This window comes from Microtus oregoni, unplaced genomic scaffold (genome assembly GCF_018167655.1).
Source record: "Microtus oregoni isolate MIOR12 unplaced genomic scaffold, Mior012 000011F_ref0000422, whole genome shotgun sequence".
In the NCBI taxonomy this organism is placed as follows: Eukaryota; Metazoa; Chordata; class Mammalia; order Rodentia; family Cricetidae; genus Microtus; species Microtus oregoni.
In genome coordinates this window covers 29,668,335-29,694,770 of record NW_024543070.1, presented here as the reverse complement: position 1 = coordinate 29,694,770, position 26,436 = coordinate 29,668,335, and the positions used below count along the sequence as shown (strand labels likewise).

The following is a 26,436-nucleotide window of genomic DNA, read 5'->3' as shown; positions in this document are numbered from 1 at the left end:
GCTGTGGACATGCACATGTATGCATACCTCCACATGCTCCAGCTCCCACGAGTACCTACAGAAGTGGAGCAGATCCACGGGACTCAGAACAACCTTGTTATTTCAACTTTTATAAACAAGCCCAGGACTCAGCTTCCTGCAATGATGGTGGGACCCGCTGTCCCTTAAGTCTAGATGGCTTCTCTAGTTCTAGTTAATGACCATTTGGTGCTCCCTCGTCACAACCTAAGTTAGTGCACTTCCTATAGCAGTCAGGCTGGCCTGGCCAAAGGACTTGTGTATAGTGTAGTTACATAATCCTTCTCAATCATGGAATCAAATGAGTCTACAAGATAGCCGATAAGGCACCCTGCCAACCCTAGTTGCTAATTTTTGGAATGAACATATTTCTTCAGCAGCATTTCAAGTAGTAATGGATACACACTAGGTCAAATACTAAAAGCACCCTAGTTGCACCCCCAGGTTCACATCAAGTCAATAAGATTGCACGAATGGGCAGACCTGAGCTGTAAGAAGAACCCTTACAGCTACACTCTGTTTGCCCTCCCTCGCGTTCACACCCTCTCCCAGTTCACAGTGACTACAGCAGACAAGGGTCCCAGGAGCTGTTTCTGAAAATATTCACTCTGGTTATAGCACATCTAGTCCCAGAAGAAAAGGTTGTTCCTTAATAGCATTTTCTTCCTCTTAGCTCCAACAATTTATTTGTTTTTGTTCTGTGTATTATCTAAATATTAAGGGTTTGTTCTTAGAAAAAAAAACATTCATTGTTTTAAGGTAATAAAATGGTCTTACTATAAACCCACATAAAAATTAGATCAGGTAAGCCAGGTGGTGGTGGTTCACACATTTAATCCAGCAGCACTCGGGAGGCAGAGGTAGGTGGATCTCTGTGAGTTCAAGGCCAGCCTGGTCTACAAGAGCTGGTTCTAGCAGAGAAACCCTGTCTCAAAAAAACCAAAACAAAAAAAAACAAAAAAAAAACTTAGATCAGGTTCTATTTTTTACCTAAAAGTCAACTTTTTTACTTTCTTGGAAATCTAGTAGTGAGAAGTAAAACAGGTGTGCCCTCTGTCATTTACCCGAGATATTCTGATTAGATGGCATTCTGAAGGAGCCTACACACAAACCAGCCTGTGGCTAAGTCAGCCAGCTGAGCAAAATGCGTTTAAAATCTTATAGGGCACCACAAAAAGTAGTGACATTTCACCTTTAGCTCCTTTTAACCTACTATGATGTTCACAATGGGGTCGATACAGTTGAAATTTAAGAATGACCTGTATGATTAGTATGTTTTTGTTTGGACTTTCTGACTATACAGCAATACCAAAATTATCCCAAAGCACATGCCTCTCTTACGCAAGGGTCCTGAACCAAGGTCATTGTCTTGGCATTAGTCAACCAGTCTCCAAGACAGAGTCCTTCATGAATAAGGGCAGAACATGGAACCTAAGGAGCAGGAAGACTCTTCCTGTGTTCAAGGCAGACTACGGGCCTGTTGTAAGCCATTGGGTGCCTTGAACACTTCATGACTCTCAGGAGTACCCCAGGGATCCCTTAAGAGGAGGCTCAATCAAGAGAACTCCGCAGCATATCTTCCAGAAGACACACAGTGTCCAAGACACTGGTCCCTGATTTCATAGGAAGAAAAAACAGTGTGTGTGTGTGTGTGTGTGTGTGTGTGTGTGTGTGTGCATGCCTATGTGTGTAAGGGCAAGGTGGGGGACTCAAAGCTACTTAGCCCTAATTTAGAAACAGTTTTCACCTGTTTAAAAAAAAATTACACACTCCTTATTCCCAGGCAAGCTATAGTCAGACAGATGATGAGAGTAACATGACATCCGGTGACGGAGAGAGCTGCGCCTGCAGAGAGGAGGAAGACAGCAGCGTGGCAGCAGCCTCACCCTCGCTCGCTCGGAGAGAGGAGCCACCACCTCCAGCACCGCCAGCAACCCCCTCCCCTAAAGATGTGTTCCGATGCCTGTAGTGCAGCTAGCTTTCCGTTCCAAGATTTGTAGTTCATAGGTGTGTGTTTTAGAGGGGGGTGGGGGGACAAGACTTCTGTTCCTAGACAATTTATCGACTCCATCTCCTGTAACACAGCTCATCCCTGGTTCAGAGCAAACACCCGGCGGCTGAGAGCCTGCTGCTGTTACACCGGACAGTAGTATCGACGAGCGTTTTCAACCTTCACACACAATATTGAACCCGTTCAGTTTACAGTGACAATATTAATACTGTTTGTAGCTAGAAGTTTCATTTCTGGGTTTTTTGAGATTTTTAGCAAAGACCCGTCTTATTATATACTACACACTTTCCCCCCACAGCAACTGAAGGGGAAGAAAACAAAAACCTGCAATAGGATTTGGTTTCTGAGTGTCCAGACTCAGAACCTAGAAGCCAAGGAGGGTCCTTGGCCTGCCCGGGTCTCCAAGTCCCTCTGAAAAAATGACTTAAACCTACCACCAGGAATAATGGGTTCTTGAGGGCTTATTTCCAACTTGGGGTTATTTTCCTTCAAGATACTCTAGTGAGTCAGCCATAGAATTTAATGTAAATACTTTTCCAAATAGATATCATATTAAAAAGAGAGAGAGAAAAAAAAACATTCAAATGATATAGAATCTAGTTTTTAAAATCAGCACAGATCTTCCTAAAAACTGTGAACTTGTTTTGGAATACTCGTTACTAAAGCTGTTTATAAACCACACGTGCCATAAGACCCCACGGACTCCCGTTCTCTGCACTCCTCCAGGTCTCGCTCTCCACAGTGTACCCTTAGGAAGCATGTCTTACCCCACACCGCTCATTGACAAGTCCCCTCATCGGCTAGTTCCGAGGCCTTCAGCTTTAAACGTATGGGCTTAAAGTGCGCTTGCAGACTTCACCCGCTTTTCTTTCTGAATGTCGATTGCCTTACCTGACTGCCTGTTGTTCTGCATGTGGCGTTGTGTGGTCCTGCAAAAGGAGACAGGCCCTTCCGTGTGGGGTTGGGATTTCACACTCAGTGTGAAGCTGGTGTGCGAAAGAACGGTCAAAGGCAAGAGGATAAGAGCCTGCGGATGGTCCTTCACGAGGTCCCTCAGTAGAGAGACCTCAAAAGGGCCTCTTGTAATGATTCTGGGGAAAATGGAAAAGTCATTGGTTATCCCAAGATCTCGTGTATAAGGAAAAGGAGAAGCCAGACACTTGCTAGCTGTCTTAAGCTAGCAGCCTCTCTGGAATTCCTGGGTTTTTCTTCTAAAAGAAAGAAGGGAACATCACCGCAGAACAATGATTCTCAGAGTGTGTCCCTCAGACCAGCAATGTTCTTCATGTCACCCAAAAGTCTTAGCAATGCAGTTTCCTAGACTCCAGCCCAGACCCATTGAATCTGAAACTCTTGGGTCTGGGCCTGGTGATCCATGTGTTAATCAGCCCTCCTAACAATTCTGAAGTAGGCTATAAGATAGAAAGCACTGGTCTTGCACAGAGCTATACAGCAAAGGCTGGAAAAAGCCTTAGCCAGGCTAGGTGGTAACTCAGTTGGTCAAATGCTTGCCTAGCATACACAAAGCCCTGGGTTCAAACTTTCAGAGCTCTGTAAACCTGGCACGATGACACATGCCTGTGATCCCAGCACTCAGGAGATGGAGGCAGGAAGATCAAGAGTTTGAGGTCATCCTCAGCTACATAGTGAGTTTAAGGCCAGCCTGGGATACATGAGACCCTGGCTTGAAGGAGGGGGTGAAGTGTTCAGAATAAATAAGAAATGCTGTAAGCGGACCTCAGATTTATTTTTGCTCACTGGGCTGGCTAAAGCCTCCTCCCACCTCGTACACCTAGTCCATATTGAGCTGCTGATGACTCACTTCCTGGCCCGACTCTGCAGAGGACTGTTGGATGCTCTTGCCTCTGCATTTGGTCAGAAGCCTTCTCCTTGGCTGCCCTTTGAAACAAAATTGTTTGCCTTGAGGATAGCTGAGAGATTGGTTGGCATCAGTAGAGGACCCCGTGCTGTCCCTGGGTGTTATTTGTCTATTTCTCTCGAGAAAACCCGCCTCGCAAAATTCCCTGAGCACAGGCTAGCACCAAAGTTTCACAGCTGCACAGTTCTCTGATGTCTTTGCACAGGTGGATTGTTTTTTGGTTTTTGGGTTTTTTTTTTTTTTGCTGGTTTTGTTGGTGTGTCTTAACGTTCATCTCTTCCCCTGCCCATCCTCTGTGAAATCACACCTCTCTAGATGGTGCAGGTGGCCATTGGTGCCTCATACTCAGTACTGAAAACCACTACATCCCAGATACCTGCATTTCTGTCAGCTCGACATCAGATCTCAGAGCCTGCAGGCGGCCCTCAGCCACTAACTGGACAGAGCTGACCCATGTCGTTTCTTTGGTTTTCTACATCAAATGTGTGTCTAAGGTTAGAACCATTCTCCTGACAACCTTCCCTCTTGTCATGGCTCCCACTGCTAAGCAGCTCCATCCCATGATCTAGACTCCGTCGTACAAAGCCATTATAGGAACTCTCTGGAAACCACTACCAGTGAGCAATTTCTCACTAACCAGCCACCTTTTCTTTCTCTTAGCTCCACGTCAGCACTGAGACCAGATTCAAGCACCCCTATCCTGTAACCGAGACAAAATGGCGTGTATTGTTTTGGGGTTTTGTGATTGTCGGTGGATTTCTTTCCTTGGCTCTCCAAATTTACTTTTGGGGCCTGTTCTAATTGCAAACCCAGCAGGTTTTGTCTACCCTGTCTGTCCTTCTCAACTATATCTCACAGGGGTTGTTCTTTCTTATCCCACAATGAATTGCACACCCATGTCCATCAGAGCATATGAACGAGCACTGGTCTAACACCGCCAAACCTCCCCCACAGCACTGTGGTCAGGAGGTGGGTGAAATCTACTGTATAGGATTCAGGAATTGGTTGTGGTTTGTCGGGATGGAAGTTGGGGTAAGTTTGGTCGGTCAGAGGGAGACGTGTGGGAGATTATGAAGATGGATTACCGTATGATCTAGAATAAGGCAGGGAAGGTTCATTTGTAAGTAGTAATGTGAACTGAATTGCATTAAGATTGTGGCCTTTGTGTGATATATACTATGTATTTTCTTATATGCATGAGCCAAATTGTTGCGATATAAGTTAGCACTGGTGTCTGCTCTTATTTTGACCATCTTCGTCCACCATTATTAGTTCTTGGCTGTTAAGTGTAGATAGATCTTGTAAATATGGCAACCTTTGGTTGCTGCATTCACTTTGGTTCAATTCCACCCAAGGAACCACAAGCAAAGAACTCCACTGTGTCCTTAGAAGACAGGGCATTTTTACTTTGAACCAAAAAATGGAAAGAAAAATCAGAAGCATTCATTGCATCTTGAAGCTAATCAACATAAGACATTTTAAATTGTGACTACTGTAATTTGACCCCATTTGAAATAACCAATTCAGAAACACTAAAGAGTACACAATATTCATTGGGATTGTAACAAAACTACTATAATATGTTGTTTTGTTGATATTGCTGTTGAGTATTGTTTTCTGTGTGTATGTGTGTGTGCGTGCGTGCGTGTGTGTGTGTGTGTGTGTGTGTGTGTGTGTGTGTGTGTGTTGGAACCTCCTGGGGACATGTTATATTTTGAAGTGATTAAACTATTTAATTGTGTGTCTATATTTTGGAATGAAATTATTTCTTCATTAAAAATGTTTTTTAAAACACTATGTTGTGGGTTTTTATCTTTTGTTTTAATGGACCTTTTTTACAATAATATGAAATCATCTCAAAGAAGGTGAATAGGTGAGTTCCAAACATATGGAAGATGAAACACGGTGGAATGTTGGACTGCTAAGGCAAAGAGTTTCCATATTCCCATTAAGAAAAAATACCAAAGAAAAATGCTAAAAAAAAAATCAAAGTCTAACTGTGGAGTTATGGGTGATATTCCTAATTTGTTCATTAGGCTACTATCTTTTGCCCAGCCTCCCTGCCTTAGATATTTGGAGTAGCTGGACAGATGGATAGAGTCCTTGAGTGAGTTAGACAGGCTTTGATTTGTGCACAACCCTTCCTGCATCCACCTGCGCTTCCAGAGAGCAAGTCTGATATCAGAAATTCTTTCAAGAGTGAGAAGTTGTCTTTCAATTGTATTGTTAGGCCATAGAGCACTAAAAATTATGTGTGTGCTCACTTTATTTTAAAGAAATGATGCTAGCCGGGCAGTGGTGGCGCACGCCTTTAATCCCAGCACTCGGAAGGCAGAGGCAGGCGGATCTCTGTGAGTTCGAGACCAGCCTGGTCTACAAGAGCTAGTTCCAGGACAGGCTCCAAAAACACAGAGAAACCCTGTCTCGAAAAAACCAAAAAAAAAAAAACGATGCTTATGGGTCAAGTTGCATAACAAAATGTTCCCTCTTTCCAGCGCTAACTGGTTTAGTCTTGGACAGAGCAAAGTATGTAATACAATGCAGGACACACATATTCTACATCTCTTCATCTAGTGTCTTCGGTGCTCAAGTTGTACTTCACAGTGCCTGGCTGCACCACCACTCCAGAGGTCATGCTGCAAGGGGTGGCTCTCTGGCCATTGGAACAAAATTGGCACTACGAAAATGACTTCTTTGACATCTCATTTTCCTGGCACTCTTGTGTAGCTACTCTAGCTTAGAAGCAAGCACACCTTCAAAATATAAGGGTAAAGCCAGTTAGCCCAGCTTTGTGGTCTAGAACCCCAGGGGAATCTATGGCTGCTTTCCATGGAATTATTTCTAGGCAAACACATTTCCTTCCAGTGACTGGATGCCAAGAAGGAAAGTGTGCACACATGTATTCCAGCTATATACTCAAGTTTCCTCCGGTGTCTGAAGCTAAACCTTTTGGTAATAATGAGCTTTTATTTGTGGCAGACAGCATTTATACATTATGTGCCAATTACCACATATTTATAAACAATGTTGTACTTCTATCTCTTAGGTAATATAAGAAATTAAAAACCGTGTTGCAAAACGAAATACAGCATGCATCATTTCTAGCACAGGTGTAACCAGCAATTGCTCTCTGGATCACCAAGTTCTTTTTTTAAGTCCTTCTTTGTTTTTAATTATGTGTATACAGGTATGCCTGCATGTGGATTTGTGTGTGAGAGCTTGGTGTCTGCAGAGGCCAGAAGGCAGCACTGGATTGGAGGTACAGGTGGTGTGAGACACTGGACGTGGGTGCTAGAAACCGAGCAGGTCCTCTGTAAGAAGAGCTGGTGCTCTTAACAGCTGAGCTGCCTCTCCAGCTCTATTACCAGGTTCTTGACATCTTGTCTGAAGAACTGAAAAGGCAAACACAAGTAGCAAAGTAGCAAGGAATGTTATTATTTAGAAGCAAAAGTGCAGTGCAGATATTCTGCAAGGGAGCATGTGATGACCCACAAGGAGCTGTCTCACTAGCATAATGAAACATTCCCCTGGCACAAGAAATTCCAAGAGGTTTTGAAGTTCCATGGCAGCAGCTCAGTGCAGGTATAGCATCCCTGTGGTAAGATGTGTTTGTCCATGCAATTTCCTTTACTGAAGTCTTTGTTTCTTCATACACATCAAGTTACTGTTCAATATCCTTACATTACAAATTGATGATCCCCTTTAGGACATCAATATTGTAGAACAAGCAAACCCCCAGGATTTTGTTCATCTGGGAATAGATTATAACACTCATTTCTGAAAACATTTTTGCCAGATAGAGAATTCTTGGTGGACAGGTATCTACTGGCTTTTGGCCTCTATAGATTTGGATGCATAATCAGCCATGAACTTTATGGCTCTTCTATTGTAATTAGCACTCTTTTCTTTTGCTACTTCCAAGAATCTCTCTTTATCTTTGTCTTCCCGTGGTTTTGTTGTAACAGGTCTTAATGCTATTTTCATTGAGTTTATTCCACGTGGAATTCACAGGGCTTCTTTGGGGATATACAAAGAAACTTTGCTTCCTGACTTGCTGTGTCCTTCATAAATTCTTTTATTGATGAGACCAAGAGCCTGGATATAAAGGGTTTTGACTTCGTAAGTTAGTGTTCCTAATAATAATACCATTGAGAACTTAAGCAACTGAGAGAAAGCCGACCCATTTCTAAGTAAAGGAAACTAGAAGGAATAACCTTAGGACCAGATCTTCGGTAGTTTGATTCTTGGCGTTATATTTGAAATGCAGAATAAGACAAGAGTCAAAAATGCGGTATATTGACAAGGACTTGGGATTCCAGAGTGAAGTGTGATGGATGTTAGGATCATCTCCTAGGCACAGGAGACCAAAAAGAATGGTCAGAAAATGAGAGAGGACGTCAGGAGCAGGAGCCTGGAGAGATGGTCAGTGGTTAGGAGCACTTATTGTTCTTGCAGACCTACACTGTGGCTGAAACCACCTGTAGCTCCAGTTCTTGGGGGCCTGATGTCCTCTTCTGGCCTCCTCAAGCACCCACCCACCATCATGGTTCACATAAACTCACTCGGGCACACACACATACACTTACATAAAATAAGTATCTTTTTTAAAACCAGAAGCCAAATGATAAGTGTTTCAAAATAAGTGAAGCAAGTGCCTTGGACGCTGCTGATGGGTGAGGTGAGAGAACAAGGCCACGCCTCTCACTCAAGGGCTCACATGAACCAGCATGGTAGCTTCCCAGAACTTATTCACTCTTATGGTACTTCCCGATCTCCACATGGCTGGTGAAACCTTGAACAACGGGTGACAGTTTATAGTGTTTTCTTGCTGAGGGCCTTAGAGAAAAATGTGGTGCTATATAATAAATTCACAGGGTAGACCACACCCCCCCCCATCCCTACCTCCACCTCCCCCACACCGGCTCCATGTTGCCTTCACATTTGGGGATATCAATCTACAAAGACAACTCTGAGCATTTCCACACTGTGATCAGCTTCTAACAACCAATCCATAGCAGAAAATGCTCCCCAAGGTGCAGTGAGCAGACGCAGAGGTGTGAGCTCCCCCACAGATCCAGTGAGGGGGTGTGGAGATGTTAGTTCCCCCACAGGTACAGTGAGGGGGTATAGAGGTGTCAGCTCCCCAACAGGTGTGGTGAGATGGTATGGAGATGTTAGCTCCCCCACAGGTGCAGTGAGGGGGAGGAGGTGTCAGCTCCCCTACAGGTGCAGCAGGGAGGAGGAGTGTATCGACGTAAATAAATGCAATGCAGATATTAAAGAATATTTACACTTTAATGATAAACTTACAGAACCAAAGTTCCCGCGTGGCACAGGAGGTAGGAAGGAAAAGAAAAGACAGAGCCGCCTCCCGCATGCCCATTTATCTGTAGGCATTGGCCGGAGGCAAACCCCGCCCCCTCAAGGGGCTGTCTTAACTCTACATCTCCCCCTTCTGTCTAAATAAGACAGAACTAAACCAAATATAACTATAAACAATAATAACAAATGATAAATATAACAAACAATATTGAGAACAAAAGTTTTGCTAGGCATTCTGTCTCAAGGAGTCTAAATAATGTAGAGAGTAACTACTATTAAATAATCTTCAACTCCATCAAAGATCTGAGAAGGGAATAAATATTACTTAACAAATGAGAGATATCCAAAATGTGCAACAAATGACAGAGACAACTGACTACCTGGGCAATCACCCAAAGTCTCGTTTGCAATGTTGAGTCATCCAACTTTGGCTAAGGCCTAACATAACTGACATACCATTATCAAATGCAAGGAACTTTCTTAGAATTATCCTACCCTGTCTTGGCAAGATAAGACAATCCTGTTTCATATCTTAGTCAGTAGTTGAGGAATGGGTTTTTCTTAACCCAAAGGCCAGTTCTGCCAAGAAAACAAGCTCCCAGTGGAGTGTCTTTGGTGCTCAACATTCTCTCAGGAGTAGAGTGGTGTTGCCAAGAGTAATTGTGTCTCGTTGACACAGAATTCTAGGTTAGATTAAAGGCCATTTTCTACAGCTCTTCAAAGAGGCTGAAGATTATACTATCTATACTAAAAATAATCTCTATGTATCTAAAAGACCTGATTAACCTAAAAATAAATATGACAAACATATAATTCTCAATACTTATCTAATTTGAAAACTAAGAGAATAAACAACTGTGCAATATATGAAGACAATGATCTTCACCTGTAAACAATGTCATTACATATCAAAATGTAAACAATGTTATTACATAAATAGTACCAGAGGTAGAAATGTACATTGTGATATGATTGATGCATCCATACAATATAAGCATACTCTTATACAAAAATAGAGGTAGGGACACTCACATTCAATATTCAATATATCAATATACAAGAAACAGTACCAATATAATTTTCTAAAAACAGTAAGTCACAAATACCAATCATCCCATCAAACCAGTTAATCCACCATTATTTTTGTATATACCCCTAATTCCATACAATATCTCCCCATCCCCTCAACCCTAAACCAACCACTAAAAGATGTCCCTAACCCTGTGGGCAAACTCTGTTGGGAGAGGGGACGTCATCCTCTTAGATTGCTTCTACCTGACATGGGGGCGACGTTCTTCTTAGGGGCTCCTGTGAAAGCAAATGATGGTAAAATTCCCAAATTAACCTTTGACTTAAGAAAATTATAACTAGTCTTTGAGCGTTTTGAGAAGGTCCGGCCAGAGTGTTGTCAAAAATGTGCATCATTCGAAATTGTCTCTTGCAGTTGGTACCAAAAAACACGTCTAATATTAGCGCTTAAAAAAAAATTCATGACGTCATAAAAGCCAGATTGAGTTGATGTTGTGGGGCCCCATCTTCATCCTGGAAACTTCAAAGTTTACTGTAGGAAAATATGTTGCTTGTTATGGGAAATTTAAACATTAACAACAAGGACATATACTGACATATAAAGAAAGACACAGATATGAGGAAAGGCAAAGAAAGTTTATCAAATATAAAATTATTCTTATTCTATCCCATTTCATGGCTCCTGACCTGAGACAGAAACTCTGAAATATCTCTTATCAACAGGCTTGGAATTGAAGAGGGACTGAGCCATAGTCCAACTCCAAAACCAGCTCTACACATTTATAAAGAAGTGTTCAATAAAACATATATATAAATAGATATAAAAAAATCAATACAGTATATATAGAATTTTATTGTTGATACTCAGTGGGTCATAACTATTTTCCATCCATCAGTAATTAAATATTCAGGGTCTCTTAAATTCTTTGAAGATGAGTATTTTCCTGTGGAGATAAGAAAAGAACCCTGCCCCCAACCTATCTGTAATCCTTACCATCAGAATGCCTGTCATTCTTGTGAATGAACTGTTATTTATCTTTTCCAAGTGACTTCTCTTCTTCAAACCGAACCTTTATTAATTTTGACGGTATCCATAATTTTTCCTCACCTGTGGAGATAAGAGCAAAACCCCTTCCCCAACGCAGCACATCTCCTGGCTTCCATTGTGAGGTCAGCACATCCTTGAAATAAACTGGTTGATTTAGTTCAACAGACTTTTCCATTATCCAATGTCTTTCTGCAGCCGTCGTTCCCTTCTCACTAGTGTTGAGAAAATTCAAGGTTAACAAAGCATTATGTAACCTATTTCTGGGGGTGTTTTCCACCCCTTTCTGTTTGTTCAACATATCCTTTATAGTTCGATTTGATCTTTCTATGACTGCTTGACCTGTAGGATTGTATGGTATACCTGTAACATGCTTGATATTGTAATAATCAAAAAACCGTTTCATTTTCCTAGAGACATAAGCAGGACCATTATCTGTCTTTATTTGTGTAGGTATACCCATGATAGCCATGACTTCTAATAAATGAGTGATTACTGAATCAGCTTTTTCTGAACTTAAAGCAGTTGCCCACTGAAAGCCTGAATAAGTGTCAATGGTGTGATGAACATACTTCAATTTGCCAAATTCTGCAAAGTGGAACACATCCATCTGCCAGATTTCATTCCTATGGGTGCCCTTTGGATTAGCCCCTGCTGGCAGTGGCGTTTGGTTATAGAAAGAGCAGGTAGGACATTTCTTCACAGTCTCCTTAGCTTGTTGCCATGTAATAGAAAACTCTTTCTTCAAACCTTGCTATTAACATGATGTTTTTTATGAAATTCAGAGGCTTGTAGCACACTACCAATCAATAATTGATCAATTTCTGCATTACCTTGTGCTAGAGGACCTGGCAGACCCGTATGGGATCAGATGTGTGTTATGTACATAGGGCAAAGCCTGTTCCTGATCAAATCTTGAACCTCCATAAACAATGAAGTTAGTTCTGTATCATCAGGTATAAATTCAGCAGTTTCAATATGTAAAATAACTCTTTCTGTGTATTGTGAATTAGTAACTATATTAATAGGTTCTTTAAAATCTCTTAGTACCATAAGAATGGCATATAATTCTGCCTTCTGGACAGACTCATAAGGACTTTGTTCCACCTTACCCAAGTCTTCTGATTTGTAACCTGCCTTCCCTGATTTATTGGCATCAGTATAGAATGTACGGGCTCCAGTTATTGGAGCATCACGGACGATTCGAGGAAGGATCCATGAAGTTCTCTTTATGAAGTTAAGCCGCTTGCTTTTTGGATAGTTGTTATTAATGTCTCCCAAAAAATTAGCACAAGCTCTTTGCCATGGTTCATTATCTTCCCATAATTTCTTTAGTTCATCAGCAGTGAAAGGCACTATAATTTCTGCTGGGTCTATGCCTGCTAGTTGACGAAGTCTCAGCTTGCCTTTTATAATTAACTCAGAGACTTTGTCCACATAAGTTTTCAGTTTTTTACTTGGTTTATGTGGTAAAAAGATCCATTCCAAGATAATATCATCTCTCTGCATTAAAATTCCTGTAGGAGAAATTTTTGACGGTAATATGACGAGAATACAATCGAGCTCTGGATTCACTCTGTCCACATGTGCCTGTTGTAATTTCTCCTCAATCATTGTCAGTTCCTTTTCTGCTTCAGCTGTTAATTCTCTGGGACTGTTTAAATCTTTATCACCATCCAAGGTTTTGTTCAAATGAATTATTAGATCAGGTGTTATTCCGATAGCTGGTCGTAGACTGGAAATGTCTCCTAACAGTCTTTGAAAGTCATTAAGAGTCCGTAGGCGATCCCTCCAAATTTGTGCCTTTTGTGTCTTAATTTTTTGCAAACCTATTCTATAACCTAAATAATTAACAGAATCTCCCTTCTGAATCTTTTCAGGAGCAATTTGCAATGCCCATTTAGGTAACAGTATCTGTATTTCTTCAAACAGTCTGTTCAAGGTATCTATGTTTGAATCAGATAACAATATGTCGTCCATGTAATGGTATACTATAGATTTGGGAAATTTCTTGTGTATTATTTGCAATGGTTGGTTCACAAAATATTGGCACAGGGAGGGGCTATTTAACATACCCTGGGGGAGGACGGCCCAATGGTACCTCCTCGAAGGTTGAGAATTGTTATAGGTAGGCACTGTGAAGGCAAATTTTTCTCTATCTTCTTTTTGCAAAGGTATAGTGAAAAAACAATCCTTTAAATCATTAACTATGAGAGGCCATCCTTTTGGTAATAAAGAGGGCAAAGGAATTCCAGATTGCAGAGGGCCCATAGGTTGAATAACCTTGTTGATGGCCCTGAGATCTGTCACCATTCTCCATTTACCTGATTTTTTCTTAACCACAAATACAGGAGAATTCCAAGGGCTGGTAGATTCTTCTATATGTCAAGCATCTAATTGTTCTTGCACCAGCTGTTTTAAAGCCTGTAACTTTTCCTCAGCTAAAGGTCATTGTTTTGTCCATATTGGTTTCTCAGTCAACCATTTTAGAGGCAAGGCTGTTGGTATCTCTGAAGGGACATCAATTGCTTGTTCTTGCACAGCCCTAATGGCCGGTTTTCTCCATTTGTAATAACTTTTAATATTATTTTCAGAAATATAGGCTCTAGAAGTAGCAGGAATGTTAATTTGGGTATTCCATTGTTGTAATAGGTCACGACCCCATAAATTCATTGCAATATTGGCTACATATGGTCTTAATTTTCCTATTTGTCCCTCAGGCCCTATACATTCAACCCATCTCGTGCTCTGCCTTACTCGAGATAGGGTTCCAATTCCCAGGAGCTGAACATTTACATTCTGAAGAGGCCAATATGGATGCCAAGATTCTGGGGTAATGATACTTACATCAGCACCTGTGTCCAGCAGGCCAGTAATAAAAATGCCATTTACACACACTCTCAGCTTAGGTCTTTGATCATTTATAGAAGTTTGCCAAAACACACGTAACTCATCTTTCTGATTACTATTGCTTGTAACAGTAGGCATGTGGCTTCCTAATTGTCCTGACGAGGCATGTTCTCTGCAGAAACTGGAAATGACTGAACCATGTTTGCCATGGGGGCCTGTGAGGCCCCCCTCTCACGTTTCCTGTCTGTATCAGATTGCCTTGTCTATCTTTTGTAGACCTGCATTCATTCATCCAATGCCTGCCTTTTCCACATCTTCTACATAAGCCTGAAGGCTGAGTCCTTCTATTTCTGTTATTTCTAGAAGATGCATTATTATTATTTCTGAAAATCTGTTGTTTACAATTCCTTTTCATATGACCCAGTTTGCCACAATTAAAACATTTGGTATTCTGGTGTCTCCTCTTACCATTGGAAATTGCTTCTTCTACCCATGCTTCAGTGCCATAGTCAAATGTATCAACATTTAGTGTATGCAAGACCCATTCTTCCAAGGACGCTGATCTGAACTTTAAAGGCCCCAAGATCTTTTTGCATTCCACATTTGCATTTTCGTAAGCCAAAGACTCAATTATTATACGTCTTGCTTCTGGGTCAGATATCCCTATTTGTACAGCCTTAGTTAACCTTTGTAAAAAGTCACTAAAGGGTTCTCTCTGACCCTGTTTAACTGTGACAAATGATTCCATTCTCTGTCCTGGGTCTTGTACTCTGTCCCAAGCCCTTAAGGCTGCTGTAGTACACATGGAGAGTGTGTTTTCATCCAAATTAGCTTGTTCCTGAGGATCGGAAAAGAGCCCTTCACCTAGAATTTTATCTAGGGAAATGTCAATTCCCTTCGCCTTTTCCTGCTGCTCTAAAAGTCTAGCCTCTTGCCTGAATAAGCATTTCCATTTTAATTGCGGTCCACTCTCAAGGACCGCAGAGCTCAGCTGGAGCCAGTCCAAGGGGGTTGCTCTGCTTGTTGTGGCCCAAGATTTTAGCATCTCTTTAATAAAAGAGGCATGCATCCCAAAAGTCATGACGGCCTGTTTAATTTCTTTGAGATCATTCATGCGGACAGGCTCCCATGTATCTTCCTTGATGACCCTAGGGTTTCTGGAACCAATCACCTTTTCTGTTGTTATTACAGGAAAGGCATGTAGAGCTGTAGGTAGAGCTTTGTGGAAATTGTCCCGGAGGGATTTATCCACAGATGTAGTTAAAATTTGCCTTTCTACCCTTTGCTCTTCTTCATCAGAATTTAGAAATTCCTCAATCTTTTCAATTCTATTCACCATTGCTTTTTGTAATGTCTGAATCTCCTGTCCAGAATTATGTTCCAAAGCCTTCATTGAGGATTCTAAAGTATGAAATTTGTCCATTAGAGATAACTTGTCATCTTTGGACATAATTTTTATGGCATAAACCGTGCCTTCTTGTATTGATAATCTTTCCGCCAATCTGTCATAAGCTTTAGACAAAATTCGATTGTCACATTCAGCAGTTTTGATTCTCTCAGTTAATGTTTCAGTTCCTACAGAAAGGGACTGCTGGAACTTATGATCTAATTCAGCTGTTCCTTCTTCCATAGTAATGAATTTCTCCTTAACATCAGCCTGTACCTTTTCTAGATTTTGCTCAGTTAACCGAGTCATGTTAAACAAAGATCTGTTTTCTTCCTGGAGAACTTCAAACTGATTCTTGAGAAGATTGTTGTCATTCTCAATAGTTTTTAAACGTTCAACCTCTGCCTTAAGAGATTTGATCATTTTTCTATTATCAAACCAAATAGTGCTAAAGAAAATTAAGAATCCCAGAAATATCCATAGATGTGGGGTGATAGACACCTCTTGTAAAATCTCCCAAATGGTACACTCAAAAAAGCTGTTGAAATCTGAAATTGTCACGTTCTCAGACATTTTATTTATAAAAGAAAAAATTCTTTTACCTGTAATGACCGGTTCCTGCCAGTGGTGGCGAAAGAGTCCACTTGAGTCCACGTGGCCTAAGTCTGAAATAAATGACTCAAAAACAAAATTGAAACAGACACCAGACTGATAAGTAGCAATTGGGCCAGAATGGGAACAGAGAGAAAAGCCTCCAAAGTGAACAAATCAGAGGGATGCCGGCGTGCCGGGGCTCGAAGGGCCGCTGTCATGTGACCCGAGCACCCGGTGGAGATGGGAGGGGAACAGAGACTGATCACACTGTTACAGAGGCACTGCCGATTTCAAAATGCCGGAGAGTGCTAGCTCTCCCGTCCCGCTTGATTCTCTAGCAAGCAGCAGGGAAAATCGAGTCACTCAAATCTCAGCTGCTTCCGCGTGCCCAGGGAGACCACTGCCGGGAGCAGTGGCTCCGATTTGGGCCAGGTCTCGGCAAAGCCTCACGGGGAGGGCGCCAAATGTATCGACGTAAATAAATACAATGCAGATATTAAAGAATATTTACACTTTAATGATAAACTTACAGAACCAAAGTTCCCGCATGGCACAGGAGGTAGGAAGGACAAAAAAAAGACAGAGCCACCTCCCGCATGCCCATTTATCTGTAGGCATTCGCCCGAGGCAAACCCCGCCCCCTCAAGGGGCTGTCTTAACCCTACAGAGGAGGAGGTGTCAGCTCCCCAACAGGTAAGGTGAGCAGATGCAGAGGTGTTAGCTCCCCCACAGATCCAATGAGGTGGTGTGGAGATGTCAGCTCCCCCACAGGTGCAGTGAGGGGATGGAGGTGTCAGCTCCCCCACAGGTGCAGTGAGGGGGTATGGAGATGTTAGCTCCCCTACAGGTGCAGGGAGGGGGAGGAGGTGTCAGTTCCCCTACAGGTGCAGTGAGGGGGTGGATGTGTCAGCTCCCCCACAGGTACAGGGAGGGGGAGGAGGTGTCAGCTACCCCACAGGTGCAGGGAGGAGGTGGAGGTGTCAGCTCCCCCACAGGTGCAGGGAGGGAGGGGGTGGAGGTGTCAGCTCCCCCACAGGTGCAGGGAGGGGTGGAGGTGTCAGCTCCCCCACAGGTGCAGGGAGGGGGTGGAGGTGTCAGCTCCCCCACAGGTGCAGGGAGGGAGGGGGTGGAGGTGTCAGCTCCCCCACAGGTGCAGGGAGGGGTGGAGGTGTCCGCTTTGGAACAGAAATTCTTCTTTTCTTACTTTCAGGGTCCCATTTACCTCCACTCTTCTCAGCGAGACCATGGATACAATTACAAAACTCTCTTGCTCTCTGCACACATATAAATAAAATTTTAAATATGGTTTTGTCATTTATAGTAATATGTGTCTGCTTGATGGTACCTATTGATTGCTGTGAAGACCAATTAAAGAAACCAATACATGTAAAGCACACGGCAAATACCTGAACGTGTTAATGTGTTAGAAGCCCAGCACACACAATCAGTTCTTCCTTCTTTTTTTTTTTTTCTTTTTAATGTACTTTCCAATCCTCATCCACAAAATTGGGGCAAAAGTTTTATTTACAGAAAATTCACACAAAGATAAATTAGCTTATGTGCAAATTTTAAAAAAATATCTATTCAATCTTATTAAATGATTAGGTATAGTATTGAATATCTGCTATCCAGGAAGTCAAGTTGATGCAGGAGGATCCCAAGTTCAAAGCCAGCCTAGGCAACTTAAGGAAACCCTACCTCCAAAACCAAGCAATCCAGATAAAAATGTAATGCATAGCTAGAAGTTAAACACTGCTCTGTTTAAAATCTGTTAAACAAGTCGGGCAGTGCCGATACACGCCTTTAATCCCAGCACTTGGCAGGCAGCTCTCTGTGAGTTTGAGGTCTACAGAGCAAGTTCCAGGATAGACAAGGCTACACAGAGAAACCCCATGTCAAAAAAAAAAAAAAAAAAAAAAAAAAAAAAAAAAAAAAAAAAAAAACTATAGGGAAACTCTGTCACAAAAAAAAAAAAAATCTGTTAAATAAGCACCTTAGCCAAGTCAGCAAATATTAAAGTGAGCCACATGCTGCTGAGAATGTAGATTTTTAAACCTGAGTGGGGTTGGGGGGAGAGGAAAGGTTTACAAACATTGTCGCTGTGTTGCCCAATAAAACCACACCATGTGTTCCTTCCATCTTCTCTTCCCTGTTCTCGCTCTCCTGAGCAAGGCCATAGCTTTACAACTACGAGGACAGGTGTCTCGTCGGTCACGAACTTCCTAGAAACGCATGTTGTAAAGGCCCACGTCAACACTGACAAGTGTGAGGGACAGCTGCCTGTCATTTTTCCTGAAAAGACACAAATCCTACATAGGGCCATTTAGCGCAATGTGAAAACAGGTGTCTCGAGAATAAACCGCGTGGAACTATTTCCTGGAGGACAATATCTTTGCCATGGCCGACAGAAGAGAGACTTGCTGACCGTCCTATGAGCAGGGTCTGTTCCTCATTTTGGAACACTAACCCCGATCCTGACGCAGGCGCTGAGTGGTAAGGACAGAGGAAAATAAAATGGTGCAGCATTTCTCGGCCTTCTCTGAAAGCAGGAGCCACGGCCAGGATTCCCCGTGCGTTCAGAATAGACGACCCTGTCCAGACTGTCTGCACACTGTACATGCAAGATTGCCCATGTGACCCCATGCTCCAAAACTCGGTCATATGAGGGAGAGACACAGCTTTATTTTTTGATGCCAACCCAGCATTTTTTTTTATCGAAATACAGATCAATAGCTTGAGTCTGACCCTATTTTAGTATTGTAAACCCCAAGTCCTGAAAAACTCCTTAGTTCCCAAGATAACAGAATGATTTTGGTCTGCCCAAAAAGCAAGTAAGGATGAGGCAATCCTGAGGCAAGGAAAAAGTCTCCATTAAATTCTGCACGATAAAGCAAGTATGACCAGGGCCACTGAGACGGTTCAGCGGGTCAAAGTGCACGCTACCAAGCTTTATGACCTGAGCTTGATCACCAGGACCATCATGGAGGAAGGGAAAAGTTGTCCTACGACCCCTGTATATGTGGAGAGCCAGTAAATACACAGAGAGAGAGAGAGTCATACACAAAAATAAATTAATGTAGTCTAAAATTTTAAGCATAAAAGATCAATTTAGAGCAGGACATTTTAAGGACAATGTTTATCATAAATTAATCTTTGTCTTTTCTACCATAAATTAATCTTTTCTCTTCTGTTTTAATCAGGACTCTACTCTCACATCCTGTGGATTCCCTCAGGGTTTCTGGAGTGAAACAGTCGTGGGTCAGAGCTATTCACAAAGCATGTTAAAGTTAAAATGAATTTGGGAATAACTAATATTGTGCTTTTTCAAAAAAAATTCCAGGGATTGACCTTGAGAATCAATATGTTATCGATGCCCCCCGAAATGTTGCCCAGGCTGTTAGCTGGTGCTCCTGTTAACTTTGAAAGGAAGGCACTGCCCACTCCATCAAGAGTGGAAGCCAGGGCCCTAGGCACGCATTCAGATGGGGAGAGCCTCGGGATCCAGTCTGGTTTCTGTCATTGCTTCAACCACTACTTTGTTAAGTACCCTGTTGGGCAGTGGAACAATCTGGAAAGAAAGAGTTTGAGCTCTGTTAGTTATTTTTTTTCTCATTTCTGTGACAAAATAGCACTTATAACTTAAGGGAAGGGAGATCTGATGTGGCTCATAGTTTCCCAGGGTTTAGTCCATCATGTTGGGGAGGTGTGGAGAAGTAGGTCATGGTGGTGAGAATGTGGAGTGGAGGATTCGTTATGGCAGACTAGGAAGGAAAGAGAGAGAGAGAGAGAGAGAGAGAGAGAGAGAGAGGGAGGGAAGGAGGGAGAGGGAGAGGGAGAGGGAGAGGGAGAAGGAGAAGGAGAAGGAGAAGGAGAAGAAGAAGAAGAAGAAGAAGAAGAAGAAGAAGAAGAAGAAGAAGAAGGCAAATACATAACCACCAACATCTGACACCAGTGGCCTACTTCCTTCAGCTAGTCCCCGCCTCCTAAGTTCCCAAGGCTTCCACCAGCATTCAGAACACAACCCTGTGGGGGACATTTCAAGTCCAAGTCACAACAGGATATGAGTGCGAACGTGTAATGGGATCTCTAGGGAGTCTCCATTAGTGGAACCAAAGGAGAACGATCACCGTAAAGACTCACATACACCATGAAGCAGTGAAGAAACCATCTTCCTATCACTGTAACAGTTGCTACTATATAGTGATGTTTGGATGAGATTATAGAATGCCAGAGTCAAAACCAAACAAATTATGGCCAGTCAGAAAACTAGAACACAATACAGAGTACTTAAGATTGATGTCACTGAGACTTCCTGAGGAAGAGGCACCAAAGATGGCAATGGCTCGCCTCTGAGTGTTCATCACTGAGGCACATGCGTCAAAAACTCATCTGAAAATGACTTCAGCACAGTAACAATTGCCAACACAGACTTATTTCATCTGAAGTGTTAAGCAGGAACAAACAAGTCTCACAGCGTTTACTAGGTTTATGTTCCATATCCAGATCATCTTTGAATGTGCATGCACACATGCACGCGCGTGCGCGTACACACACACACACCAAATCTTTGCTGCTCTCACGTCAGCCACATTATCTTCCTGTTGCACATGTGGCCACACTCCTGAAAGTGGTTAAAGGCTATTATATCACGGTGCTGCGGTGAGTCCTTATTTTAAGCAAATCATCAGTGGGATTGCCCCCCCTTGAAATTTTGTGTTATTAGTCATATATTTTTTGTTAGGAAGAAATAATTTTAAAATTATGAGGAGCAAAGTTCATATTTAGATGTTAGATAAAACTGCTAGTTGGACCAGCAAGATGTCTCTACCCATGATTCAGGTCATACTGTCAAACCTGATGACCTGAGTTCAATCCCACAATTCCTCCCTCTGGCCTGCACACTTGCATCTTCATGTGCAGATGCTTGTGCATGCACACACATAAATAAATAAGCACATCAGTAGATGCTTAAAAGAAAAGAAAATGCTGCTAATATTTACAAGTTATTCCCTCACTCAATGACCTAGACACAGGGGAAGATACAGGCAATTTCTCTCTGTGAAAGCCTCATTCATTAAGTGAGAAAAACTGGTAGAAAAAGAAAATTAGGTTTTAGAATAATTGTTTTATTCACCCTCAAAAGAGCATATCCCCAATGACTTGTTCCTAGTCCAACTTAAAACTTTTCACAATTAACATTTACTGAACAAATGTAAGAGGAGACATGTCAACCATTCTTCTGTAGGAACATCTGTTTCCAAAGGAATGTTGGCAGCGTGTGTGTGCGATGTCAGTCTGCCAGGCCCGAAGATGGCAATCTGCTTCCCTATAGCCCTGGCATTTCTTGCTGGGGGAACCCTTGTTGAGAGGCATGCAAGGCAGAGTTTGAAAGGGGTTACTGTACATTCTTCCTAGAGAATAAACAAGAGATTGGAAACAGGAAGTTCTCATAAATCTGTACCTTATATTCAACATTTGCAATATGTCCATTTATAAAAATCTCTAGAAAAATAAGATGCAGCTCCAAAAAAAAAAAAACCCAACACTCCTAGTCATGCTGTCAATAAATATTTCCTGAGTTAACCAATTCCTTTGAGTTGAAGGTGTCATCAAGCTCTTTCTTTAAGGACCAACACCCTCCGTAGTTTCCATAAGATCATTGTACTTTACCCATCCAGTTAGCGAATCGGAATTTCACAAGATCCTTTAGTGGCCTTCTCCTCATCAGCTTTTACTGGGTTTTCAAATATTTGGTCGGCAAAAGGTTTTATGTAAAATACTTAGGGTAGGGAATCCAACAACCAATTTCTGACTAAGACGACTATCTAGTTTTAATATTGATGGAAGGACACAGTACTCGGGTTTAGTTGTAAGCTATAAAACAATGGCTGTAGAGAACATAACTCCTTCAAAGTTAAGATTTGATAGATGAGAGAGACTTTGCTTTGAGATAACAACACAGAATTAAATGGAGGCTTGTTGGAATCAAGAGAAAATAGCTTCTAGTATTTTCAATACAAACAATAAAAAATGTACAAACTGCATGTTTTACATTATGAACATTGCTTATGTTCATAAGAATTACCTAGACTTGATATGTTCATTGCAATTGTGAACTTAAGTGTGGTTGTCTACGCTGGGTCCAGACAACAGACTCTGCCAACTGTGAGTCGGAGAGGGATGGGAGATGGGAAATTGGTCAGTATGGCTTACCATACATGGGAGAAAATGTCTAAAAGTGATTTTAATAAATAAAAATTTGATTGTTTTCCAATGTATCCAGTAGGCAGCATTAGGGCACAAGCGTGTATTGTTCAATTACTTCATTGTATTGCACCTGAGGAATCATTAAGTTTATCTCTGTGACATTTCACAAACTCAGAAGACACCACGAAAACAGCCTGGCACCCAGACCAATGTAACACTGTTTTGGCACTAGGCCAGCCACTTAATTTCAACAAAACTCCCACTGAGAATATAACAGTTTAAGTTATGTAGTTATGACAATCAGGTAAGCAAATGAAGTGGAACAGAAATACAGTCATGTAGAATTTCCCGTGCAAATGAGAAGAATTTTGTAGAGCTCTAGAATACCATTCGGTTTCAACAACTCTCAGTTAAGTTTCATATTCAGGGATGTGCTGTGATCAATTTCCCTGCCATCTTACTTGTTTGTTTGTTTGCTTGCTTGTTTTTACATTCCAACCAAAGTTCCCCCTCCTTCCTCTCCTCCCTGTCCCTTCCCCCACTCCCCATCCCCACCCACTCCTCCTCTTCTGTTTCTCTTCAGAAAAGGGCAGGTCTCCCATGGATATCAGTCAGTCGTGATATATGAAGTTGCAGTGAGACTAGGCACCGCCTTTTCTGTAAAGGCTGAACAAGGCAATCCAGTAGGAAGAACAAATCCCAAAAGCAACAGAGTCAGAGACAGTCTCTGTTCTCACTGTTAGGAGTTTCACACGAAGACCAAGTTACACAACTGTAACATATGTGCAGAGGGTCTAGGTCAGCCCCATGCAGGCTCCCTGCTTGTGGGTTCAGTCTCTGTGAGCCCCAATGAACCCAGGTTACTTGGTTCTGTACGTTTTCTTGAGATGTGCTTGACCCATCTCACTCCTACAATTCTTCCTACTCTTCTTGCACAGGATTCCCTGGGCTCCGCCTAAAGTCAACTGTGGGTCTTCATCTGACTCCGTCAGTTGCTGGATGAAGTCTCTCTGATGATAGCAGAGCTAGACAAATATAATTAGGAATCATTTCATTGACTTTTTGTCTTTTTTTTTTTTTTTTGTCAGTCATGTTTGGTTCTATCCTAGGTCCCTGGGGTATCCTGCTTCTAGGTCCTGGCCCTCAGGGCTGAGCTCCCTCTCATGGTATGGTTCTCAAGGTGGGTCAGTCATTGTTTGGTAATTCCCACAATTTCTGTGCCATCTTTACCCCAGCATATCTTGCACACAGGACAAATTGTAGGTCGAAGGATTTATGGCTGGGTACCATATGTCCTCCACTGGAAGTCTTGTCTGGTTACAGGAGATAGCTGGTTCAGCCTCCGTTTTTTGAAACAGGGTTTCTCTGTACCCCTGGCTGTCCTGGAACTTCCTCTGTAGACCAGACTGGCCTCGAACTCACATTGATCCACCTGCCTCAGCCTTCCAAGTGCTGGGATTAAAGGCATGTACCAGCCCGGTTTCCTTATCATCTTTAAAGAAGTCAAGTGTGCTGGGTATTTCAGTGAGGCTGCACTGCTCCGTACTAAGCCTTGCCTGCTTGCAGGTATACGGCATCACCCTCTAGCTCTTAGTCATCAAGCGGTTAGTGCATTGCTGATGTGACCAAAGCAGTTCCTCTCCCCAAGGTCCAGGGAGCTACTACCATGGCGGAGACAAGCTCTACAATGTCCACGTGTGCTCATGCAATTGTGTGTGTGCGTCCATGTGTGTGTGTGTGTGTGCACGCACACACATGAGAAATGCCTGCGCAACCAAAAGCATGAGCACACAGGAAAATCTAATTCCATATCAAGGGAATGCTTTCCCCTTCCTCCAGGCAAATCCAAATGTGTGTCTGCTCATGACTGAACTCTCCAGAAGGGGTTAGCAGGCTCTTGTGTCAAGGATCCCTCAAAGCTACCATTTTACGCATCTTGCTGGCCCGAAGATTTAGACAAGTCCCAGGATGTCGGAGGAGAAACTTCAGAGGTGCCGTTGCTTTTGTTTCTGATTTCTTCTGGTTTTTCTAGGAGCTGTCCTCTATTTCATAGCTGTAAGCCTTCCTCTAAATGTAAACAGCAGCAAGTACAGAAAATGACTGCCACACTTGATGCCAAACAAACACAAGATGACAAGCGCAGATTCTTGGCTTCATATTAAAGCTTGTGTTTTTTTTTTTCCAACAAACCCCTTTGTTGTCTCTGAAGACAATGGTTCCAGTGTTTCTGAGCCAGATCCCTGTGACCCTGGGCTGAGTCTCCCTTTCCACAACCCAAAAGAGATCATTGTACACATGGAAGTAGTGTCCTCTTAGGCTTGAAAGCCAGCCATCACTCCCCTCCTGTTGGGCTGCTGCAGAAGGCTTTCTTCGCTGGTACTAAAAGCTGTGCTATATAAAACTTGGGCTTTCAGACCAAGTCCAGTGTGAAGTCTGTGCTTGGTGGTTTCTGCTGGGGCAAGAAATGGCAGTTCCATTGTGGTCTCTTCAGCGTCTCCTTTGGAGGGAGTAGAGGATTCCTCCGTTCCATTAATTTAATGAAGGTTTCCATACGAATTGGTTTTTATTGTTTTGGCTTCACTAGGTGGGACCTCTGGGCATCTTACTCTGATTGTAGCCCACAGTTGAGCAGAGGAATAGCCCTGAATAGCCCCAGCATGTATATGCATGAGAAGCTCAGCATAGACAGTGAACTTCTCATATCAGGTGATGGGTGGTCCTCTGTGTCACCGTGAGGGATAATCAGGGGTGACAGCTGACATGTGGGAAGAAGGAAGCTCAGCTGAGGAATGGTCCCTAACACTGGCATGTCAGCGGAGCATTTTCTTAATTCCTGATTGATGTGGGAGGGCCCAGTCCACTGTATTACTGTATTCCTATCCCTGAATATTTGTGATAATAAAACTTGTGGGAGACACAACTCAGAGGTTAAAGTCACATGATGCTCTTGCAGAGGAGCTGAGTCTTGGTTTCCAGCACCAATTCCAGGCAGCACATAAATGTCTGAAACTCCAGCTCTGGAGATCTACCACCTCCAGTCATGTGCACACATACACACACACACACTTTAAAAATAATAAAAGTAAATCTTTAAAAAAAATAACTAGTGGACATCACACTCAGCCACTGCCGCAATGGCATGGTATTTATAAAGAAATTGATGAGCCAGTCATGGTAGCTCACGCTTTTAATCATAGCACAGGAGACAGAGATAGGCAGATCTCTGAGTCTAGGCCAGTCTACATTTCAGATTGAGTTCCAGGCCAGGCAGGACTACATGTGAGACCTTGTCTGGGAAAAGAAAAGACAGAGAAGAAAAAGGGAAGAAAGTGACAGTCACCAATGCTCCTCCTCCATCTGCAGCTCTGTTGTCTACAATGGAGCCGTTGTCAGTTTCCATCTTCCAAACTGTCCTGACAAGAGATTAATGCCATCTGTCTTATATCTGAGAAACTGAGTGGGGAAAATTAGATGACTTAATGGTGGTCATGCGAACACTGTGGCATACGAGAATTTGATTTCTGTTCTCCTTCCCGGGATTTGAGTGGAAGGCGTCAGACAAGATGGAAATATAAACAACACAGTGTTCGCAAACCACCTGGTGGTCCAGGAGATGACACTGCGTGGTCTTGCTAAGGCTTAAGAAAGAATCCATTTATTCTTCAAGTACAATGAGCCATTTTCTAAGAAACTATAGTTCCTCAATCACAACATCATAACTAGGTCACTGTGGGAATGACCCAAAGAAACCATCCCCACTATGTTTCCATTCATTCATTCATCCATGAATCTTTTAACACATTTATCTACTTACTTATTTTAGGAATAATGATTTTCCTCTCTTGCTTAGACTTTCAGTCCTGACATCATCCTTAGTAAACTGATCAAATAACAGCCAACAATCAGAGCGGAGGAAGTGATACTATAGCACACTTCTTGTATATATGGAAAAGTCTCATCAATAAAAATGAACATGCCAGAGCATAGCTGGTTTCAATAGAACATGCTTTTCCTCTTCCCGTAGATCTGTTTCAGTTTAAATTTCCCGCTGAAGAAGAGACAGTTGCTCAACATTTGTGACAGAAGAGAATTCA

General features: G+C 42.4%; 1 protein-coding gene across 21 annotated transcripts in view; it reads left to right on the top strand.

The window, feature by feature from the left end:
* Positions 1 to 5,692, top strand: part of LOC121453642 (dystrobrevin alpha) — a 361,338-nt gene extending 355,646 nt beyond the window's left edge. For 8 of the 21 annotated variants that reach the window (XM_041660564.1, XM_041660563.1, XM_041660560.1 and 5 more), the window contains one exon: positions 1,802 to 4,711. Coding sequence is in view for 12 of the 21 variants with exons in the window: in XM_041660549.1 (XP_041516483.1) it covers positions 4,569 to 4,709 (141 nt within the window). In the remaining 9 variants the exon portion in view is untranslated. Of the gene's footprint in view, positions 1 to 1,801 lie in introns of all 21 variants that reach the window. The other 13 variants (XM_041660545.1, XM_041660546.1, XM_041660544.1 and 10 more) reach the window with 7 other exon arrangements.
* The last annotated feature ends 20,744 nt before the right edge of the window (positions 5,693 to 26,436 follow it).